Here is an 8,650-nt window from a genome sequence, read left to right as displayed (position 1 = left end):
ACTGGCTGAAGCTAAAGCTCCATTTAAATTTCTCTGCTCTTTCAGCTGCAAGTGGAATTTTCATTGTAAAATGGGCACTTTTAATTCTTTGAAGGTATTGAAACATCTAACACTTCCAAGGTTACCACTTTCTAAACAAAGAACTGACAGCTCATTCATATTTTCAGTAAAGCAGAGAAATGTAAAATATGCAGCAAGGGGGGCAAGTTTACAATGTGGTTAGTAACTCCCAACAAATGACAAAAAATAAAGAATGACTTCTATCAATCATCTGAAATGACTGCCATCATGTTGGAAAAGAGCATAGCGCCCTCCTTGTTTTTGAAACAACAACAAGTAGTTTGGCTTAGGAATGTTCATTGTATAGAATTGGTTCAGAGAATATTTTGTTTGAAATTTTACAAAGCTGGGGATTTAAAAAAAAACCCAAAAACCACAAAACAAAGCTACAAACAGTTGCCAATCAGGGGAACTCCAAAAGAAGGGAGGGGAGGAAAAAAAATGTGTGCAGAGGAAAGATTCCTTTAATGAATATTTGATTAACAAAATGGGCTCTTATCAGCCATGCTTTTTCTGCTCCGTGATGGCTTCCTTTCATCCATAGGCCAGCAAAATAGATCAGTGATTTACCAGCACCATTCAATTTGACTACATCCCCAAGACCCTGCTCTTGATTTCAACACTAACACATGGATGACAACAGCAGGCTCACCACTACTTGTCAATAGATCTACGTGTTTTATTAAAGTACCACCAACACCAAACGAAAGCGAGAGCTACGGCAGAAGAAAAACCACTGAGGATATAAACACATTCCTAAGCACAAATACTTCGCTTAAGAATAAGAGCTGCAGTTAATTCCAAGAAAAGCAGCTTGTTACATAAGCCGCCCCTTATTATGCTTTTCTAATAGTTCTGTCCCTGGAGCAGGGGGGGCGTAGGGGAAGAGGAACTTTACATTGCTTTGAGCACTGTTCTTACACCCCCTGGGTATATAAAGCTCCCCTGCCTCAGCAGCACAGTGAGTGTGTAAAGGCAATCTGGAAAAAAGCACAAACTAAAGCAAACCTACTGAAAAGCAACGGGTGAGGTCTGAGGAGAGAAGTGCAACCAACAACGCTGCTTATTTTGTGGGGTGATACCTTAATAAAGACTGCTTGAGTCCCTGGCTTCACAGGGCCCACAGCAGTTGTCACACAGACGTCTACGATACACGGAGACAGCGCGGAGCTGGGACCTGTCCTGGAATTTCAGGCAGGTGCACGCACGGCTTGGCGGAAAGAGGATTCTTTCGCTTTTAGCACCAACTCTTGGAAAAGTACTGGCCTATGGCTGAAGTGTGTCACTTTTCACAGCAGCACTCAACAAGAACTGGGACAATTAAATAGCAAGTTTTCATGGGGACCTTGTTGCTGCTTTAGATTCTTACAAATCTCAGGGGGAAAAGGAGAACCCTTTGTTTTAATAGAAGATTGACAACTAACATGCTTTCTGTAGAAATGGTGGATGTAAAATCGAGGGTGGGCAGACAATCTTAAAAGTGAAGAAGGCCACAAGAACAAGTGCAATTTATTTTTTTTTTCCGTTTTCTTTTTTTTTTGGTAAAAACAAAGTAAAATAAGTAGCTTTTGAGCTCTGAAGAACCTGATTGGAACACTGTTGTCCTTTCTCTGGGCAATACAGACTTAACTGTGTATCCCTGTAATTGCATAACAAGCGTCCTGTGGGAACTTGCTTTGTTTAATTCTTATTTCACAGAATGTAACCTAATACAGAGAGAGGCGGCCTAAGACTAATTCCTTTTGTCTCATTTGTTTTTCAGTATTTTGTGTACAAGTGAAAAGCCTTCTCGGATAATTAAGACTGTGTCTCAAATCACAGTTACAGTATGCTCATCTGAAGGATTATAAGGAAACTCAGGTACTGATGCTCAACTATAAAAAATAAGATAAAACAATATTTTAACCCATATTTTACTAAGTTTATTACACACCATAATATTTACAAAGTTAAATGTTAACTGTAAAGTTTCTATTGTGTGGGTCTGGTTTGGTTTTTTTTATTATTATTTTTAATTTTTATTTTTTAAAGAACTATGCCCTGCATTTAATAACCCTACAACAAGTACAGGTCATTAACTGAATCTGTGTGACTGCATTAGGAAACAGGCAGTACTCTCGTGTTACAACAAAACAGTTTATTTGTGATCAGTGTTTTATATTCTATACATCCTTCACAAATTTAATTTTACATAATCGGGTACTTCATTTAAAACGTAAGATTTAAGCTTCTAGTTCTTCCCTATAACAGAAGGCTGGTATAAGTTATTTGAAAATGAGGTAACATTTCACAGAACATTGTTTTCAAGTTTTAGAGAACTAAATTTGCATTTTGTTAAAATCAAAAAGTAGGAAAAAGATGTTTCTTTACAAATGACTTTGCTCAAGTATGTGTTCAAAGAAAACAGGATAAAAAGGCTTTTTTTCTTCTAACATTCTGTACTGTACTGTGTTGTTCAATCAATAGGAATTAGCTTCTGCCATTTGCTAAAAGAATGAGTAGTGGGGAACAGGATAAGTTGGGAATTTCATAACTGGTAACAGAACCATTCTCTTGGGTAAACCTACAGAGAGAAGAAAGGGAGAGGACTCCAAATAAGTTCAGTGATCCAAGAAAGTCAGATAAGAGCTTACAGTAGTGTTCTCATTAACCTTTTCCAGATCAGTCAGTGTGATTTGAGGGTGCAGAGTCCCACCAACAGTAACACTTCCAACACTGTGCACTATTTCAAACAGATGGTTAGCTTAAAGGTTGCTTTTATTTTTGTCCTGGTGTTTGGTAAGATTAAAGTCAGCAATATTCTGAAAAGCAGAGCGTGTATTTGGGCTTGAAGCTCTACTTCATAATCTTTATGATAATTAATCTCTAGTAGCTCGTTCTGTGTTCCGAGTTAATTTCGCAGGCCAGTTACAATTGCAGATATTCTAGACAGGCGCTGCTGTGCATAAAAGAGAACTCACAGGGAAACTGTTGAGCAGTTTTGATAAGCATCCAGGTAGGTCAGCCAAAAACCAAGCACCTACAGTAAATTCTGCATCTGCTTCATTATTCTGCATTTCCTCTCCTGTATTGAAGTGGCAAATCTGGAAAGACGATTAATATCTGCCTGATTTCATGATTATTACAGAGTTCTTGTGGCCTCGCAAACTTCTGCACAATTAAAAGTTTGGTTGGTTTTTTAATCTTTCCTATTTAAATTCTAGTATTTAACCTATGTATCCATTGAGAAATCACAAAGCAGCAACAGCAGGTATTCCAGAGCACCAGATGATCAAAGTGAAGTTTCCCAACATGCAACAGCTTACAAAGGCCAAGAGACATGTTTACCTTACAGCCAAAAAGCATTATCCCAGTACTTCGCATCACAATCATAAGACATTAAAAACAGAAACTCTTTATGTGAAAAATGGGGGCATTCAATTCAATGCTTTGAAGTCAGTGATATGTCACATATACGCAGTTAAGTGATTAAAATCCAGCTCCCAAAATAGGCATCATGAGAGAAAAAAAAAAAAACGACCCCACAAAACAGAAGGAATGAATGAAAAAAAGCATGAGAAGCTGCAAGGAAAGTTGGCAACAACTGTATTCTTTCCTTCAGCAGGGAAGGGATTCCTCTTGCATCACTAAGTGTCCCTGCTTGTAAAAATACAGACATGCAGATACCACTCACCCGAGCTACAGTCCCTGACTATTGCTTGCAAGGAACCAAAGGGATTTGTTAAAAATCCACACTATGAAGTAAGCCCTGAACTAAACTTCCTCTCGTTTTTCCTTGAGAAAACACATCGTTCTTTGTGCAACACAACACACAGAGGACGCTTAGTGGGACGGTGCTGCTGTCAGCCAGGCAATGGGGCAGGAGCTCGAAACTAGAGAGGTCTGCTTCAGTTTTGAAGGGACAATTGCACAGTGGAAGTGCAGCCCATGGGCCCATTCTCCTTCCCCTTTCCGCTTCAGGAGCGTGGAATAGGTCTTAGTAAAGCAAAGTGAATATTTTCAATAAAGCAGCAGCATTTCTTCTGCTCTTTATAGCTCATACCTCAAAAAGAAAGTAATGAAATCAGCATTTAAAAATATTTTTAACTTTTATAATGCTATCAAGGGAGTTGGTGTTGCCCAAGCTATACAAATTTGAGAGGAACAAGTATTACAAATGCTACACATGCTATAAAAGCTAGAAAATTAATAGCAAACTGCAGGCTTAATTTCCCATATGAAAAACTGCACCCTTGAAATGTACTCAACTTGTTGTTTGAGTAGCAAGGCTTCCACCCAGTCCCTGTGACAGGAGGGGACAGTGGGACTGGTTCTGGTGGGCTCACCTTCTGTGTGCCAGGACATATCACTGACTCCAAACCGCTGTGCTCCCATTGCCACATAAACCTCATTCAAAGTAACCAAAAGGGCCGGTTAGGGGGATGCATTGTTAGTCTAGCGTCAAAAAAAGCTGGTGGGTAGGGAGAAGCTGAGCTCAGAAAAACCCTTCCATCATCGCTCTCTGATTATTCCTTTATCTTATAAATCTTCATGAAACCAGTGCTTTGCCAGCCTAAAATGACTCTGTCTCTTAGTAAAAAGCATTGTGGCAAATGACCACGTCCTAGCTGCCTCGCAATCCGATTGCTAACGGTATAAGCTACACAAACCCGTTCTGCTCATCCCAAGCAGCCGTGGTTTAGCCTGTGGGGGTGGGTGCACAGAGACTTCTCCTCTACTGGAGATTTCACAGAGTTGTCTGCAATAAGGGAGCTCTGTCCACAAGCCACTTACACTTGGGGACAAGCGTTTTGCCAATGTTACTGTAATACCATTTAGATAAATATTGGTCAGAGATGCTGAAATAGGCCCTTCGGTAGTCTTTGAATGGAGCACAGATTGGCTGTAAAAAGTAAGAAAACTACTTGAATTCAGTTTCAGTATGAAAGGGAACAGGCAATTAGAACAAGCAGTCCTTCCACAAATCAGGCAAAGCATAGGCAAAAAGCTACTCCAACCAAAAAAGAACCACAAGGTTATGGCATTAAAATCTTGTTGTCATGGTTTAAGAGCTTTAATCTCTTTGAATTTCTCCTTGGACTGCCACATTTGGACTGCCACAACAGTTTCTTTATGACTTCTAATTTGTTAATTACTGGGCTATACATACCGTAAGCTGGTGCAGCTGTACTGTACCCATACGGTGCTCCATAGCCTGCAATATAAACAGAGAAGGGATGGGTTTAATTTCCTACAGGATCTGCAGACAGTGTTTGCACGCCAACACACAGGGAGGGACCCTTTCTGGTACATGAAGCAGGACCACAGAACAAACTCAGACTAATACATATAAATATTGCTGGAAACACTAAAATCCTTCTACATGGTGGCCTGAAGAACAAGCTACCCAAGGACTTTCTTAAGCCTCAGCAGCAGAGAGTTAAATTCTGTATTTCATTTCCTCAGCATCTTTTTTCAGCTGAAGCCCTCAAGTCTGCACTGTCAGAGCACAGAGTGGGCATGATCCAGTCCGACATCCCTTGTTTGCTTATGTTCCTCCTAAAACACAAATACAGTCTAATGCAGAGAACAGTTGTTTTCCTCAGCTTCCATTATAGAGAGCAGGATGCTCGATGCCTGTGGCAGATACCACATCACTATCAGCAAAGCTCCGGGGAATTCTGCTTTCTCTGCCACTTCTAAAGACAAAAAAGTTTCACAAAGGACACCTGAACACCCAGAGTCAAAGAGAGCACAGTTATCTTTTTCCTAAAGAGCTCATCGTGACTCTGGGGTGAGACAAAGAGCAACAGTGGTAACACCAGTGCTGGTTACTACATCACACTGGTTCATGAAGGCACTACAGATTTTTTTCTGGTAGGATCGATTGTGTCCATCACAAAAAGCAAGAGATTTCTGAGAAGAATAGGGGATGAAGAGAAATAATCTGTGAAGGCCAAGGCCAATAAAAACAACTACAGCGACTGGGAAATTAAACCTATTTCTGGAGTAATTCCATGCTGGCAAGAAGCATGCTGCTGGCAGGTTAAAGTGTCTCGTAAATGACTCCTCGGGCAGAAAGACAGTTCCAAAAACAATGTTAACAGCCATTAAAAATAAATTACTGGGTTTTAATATTTATAATTACATCAACACACAGGAACAATGAAGACGATATGGTGTTGACTGTGCCAGGAAGCAACTCTACCAAACATCAGGGCTATTAGCACATGTGAACTGCTGAAGGGTGTAATTGGAGCTCATGATGTAAGCTGAAAACCTGAGCATGAGAAATACAAGTTTTATTTTTTGGAAGCCATTGGATTTGCTTTGACTGAGGAATCTCCAGCATCTCATTCTTACAAATTTGTGATTCCTATTCCAAGTAAAAACGTCTAGATTCCCTTCACGTGTCACCTGCAAGCCTCAGACATGTTGTAAAAAGTAAAAAAAACCCAAAACAACACACTTTGAAAAGTCAGGGGAATGAGAAAGTGAACATTTCGTTGCAGTTTTCTTGTGTTTGCATTTTAACACCTCAAGCTCTGTGTGCCTGTCATATTACACAACAGAAAACCCTACACTATTTTGTACTAGCCAGTAGTAGGTGAGCACTTCAGCTCTTCAAGCCGGAGGAGTTTTGCCTCTGATGGTTGCTAACCTGCCCTAAGGAATCAGCAATGAGATATCCTGACTAGTAACTCACCTGCTCCGTATGGGGAGCATCAAGGATAAATGTGAACCAGAAGGCCCTCGGATTTCAAAATATGCTTCTGCTAATCAGAACAGTACAACAGGGTCGATGAATTAACATCAGGCAGAGTCTGAACAGAAATTCTTTTGGTTTTTGGCCACCACAGAAGCTACTAATGGATGCTGTGCTCATGTTCATGTAGAAGGTTTCTGGGAGCACAGTGACTCCTGAGTCTGCCAACTTCATGTCCACAAGGGTTTCTTGGGAAAGCCACTCGTAATGCTAAAGGGCACATGATCCCAGAGGTTCTTAGCTAGGAAGAGAGTTTTGGGAATTGTGCCATGGCAGTGAATTATGAAGAAGACACACAATAAAATAATAGTCAGGAAAGCCATTACGCCCATAACTGTCTGCTCTGTGCACGCCAAGGTTTGAGCTGCATGCTCATAAAGGACAGGTACTGCCAGTTTTTCAGCTCATTGATTTATTTAAAGCCTCGTGAATTCTCTCTTCTGCTTCATCTGAGATGATTAAAGCTGAAGAAATCTCTTGCACAGGTGACTGACACACGTGGAAGAGAACATCCCAGCAGACAAAATTTAAACTATCAGCTATTGGTGCCTTGCCTTACCTGGTGTTATGTATCCAGTAGCAGCAGCTGCCCCAACAAATGCCCCTCGTGTCAAAGCACCTCGTCCTCTGCCTCGAACGGCCTGGACTGCTGCAGAAACAGCTGTATTGACAACCCCTTTAGTCTGCTCAGAGTAATAAAAAACAGCAATTCAGAAAGTGAAAGCACTGCTGGAAATACAAGGCCATCTGCCTTAAATCACCACCTTTAAAAACCTCCTTATACCCGCCTGATGCGCCAGTCTTGTTAAAGGCAGAAAAGAGAACGCAGTAGTACTGTCCTCAAGAATGCAAGTGACAAACCAAGCGAGTCCCTGGCCAGGTCACTGTGTGCAGCAGTGCACGTGGGGTACACATGGAGCACGTCCCCTCAGACATGGCCAGCAGCATGGTCAGACTCTGCCTTACTCACCCCAGTTTTGGTTGCACCGGCACGAACGAGCACCGGTGGCTTCTGACTGTGCCTCACTGCTCTCTTTCCCACATCCCTACAAGCTTCCTCTCCTCGATCTACAACATCCTCTCTGCTTCTCTCCTACCATTCTGAACCCACATAACTTCAGCAGGGCCAGGATTTCACCCCAGGGACAAATCACCACCTCACGACAACACTGGACTGCTTTAACCTAACTTTACCAGAATGCCACTTTCCTTTTCCCACTGTCACCATCTGCAAGTGAAAGAATGGCAAGGAGTTACAGAAGCTGGTGTTGCTCACTGCGTGGCTTTGCTGCACTAGATGCCCCAACTGCCCCCTGAAAACAATAAAATCATGCAAATTCAGGTATTTCAAAGAGAAGTGATTGGCATCATTGACCTACTGCTTGAATCAGAGGTCATTTTCATATCTTAACTGCATGGGGAACATTATCCAAGTAGTGTTTTTCTCATTTACTAGACTTTAAACACAGTAATGGAAACTGAAATACTCCAAACCAAAAGTCTTGGTGAAATGGAGAGGACTTAGTTAATAAAATACACTAATTTGTGTATTTTAGGACTTAGCTGATAAAATACACTATTTGTTCTAAAAACAAGAGTCGACTGGTATCTTTTGTAAGTGTATTTTACTATATATTCTGCTCCAGTGTGAAATTACAAGAAAATCCTAATTCTACCGTATTTGCACAAAAGAAACACAAATTGTACGTTTCAGGACTTAGTTCAGACTGTAGTCCTCTGGAATAAGAACACTGTTGATTAGTTTCCGCTCTGTTCAACCATAACTTTAATAGATTTGAAATATCATTGTGGCTGTTAAACCTAATGGACAAACATCAAGCTTTT

General features: G+C 40.9%; 1 protein-coding gene across 2 annotated transcripts in view; it reads right to left on the bottom strand.

Annotated features, from left to right (window-relative positions):
* Positions 1–2,179: 2,179 nt before the first annotated feature.
* The window catches only part of STRBP (spermatid perinuclear RNA binding protein), a 29,471-nt gene continuing 23,000 nt past the window's right edge, over positions 2,180–8,650 (bottom strand). The window contains exons 15-17 of one of the 2 annotated variants that reach the window (XM_010174109.2): positions 7,365–7,488; positions 5,210–5,254; positions 2,180–2,623 (exon numbers count right to left, since the gene is read on the bottom strand). In XM_010174109.2, coding sequence (XP_010172411.1) covers positions 2,547–2,623; positions 5,210–5,254; positions 7,365–7,488 — 246 coding nt within the window. In that variant the 3' untranslated portion in view covers positions 2,180–2,546. Of the gene's footprint in view, positions 2,624–5,209; positions 5,255–7,364; positions 7,492–8,650 lie in introns of both variants that reach the window. The other variant, XM_010174110.1, reaches the window with a different exon arrangement.

This window comes from Antrostomus carolinensis, unplaced genomic scaffold (genome assembly GCF_000700745.2).
Source record: "Antrostomus carolinensis isolate BGI_N321 unplaced genomic scaffold, ASM70074v2 scaffold28148, whole genome shotgun sequence".
Lineage (NCBI taxonomy): Eukaryota > Metazoa > Chordata > Aves > Caprimulgiformes > Caprimulgidae > Antrostomus > Antrostomus carolinensis.
Note: the sequence above shows the minus strand (reverse complement) of the source record. Positions and strands in the feature narration are given on the sequence as shown.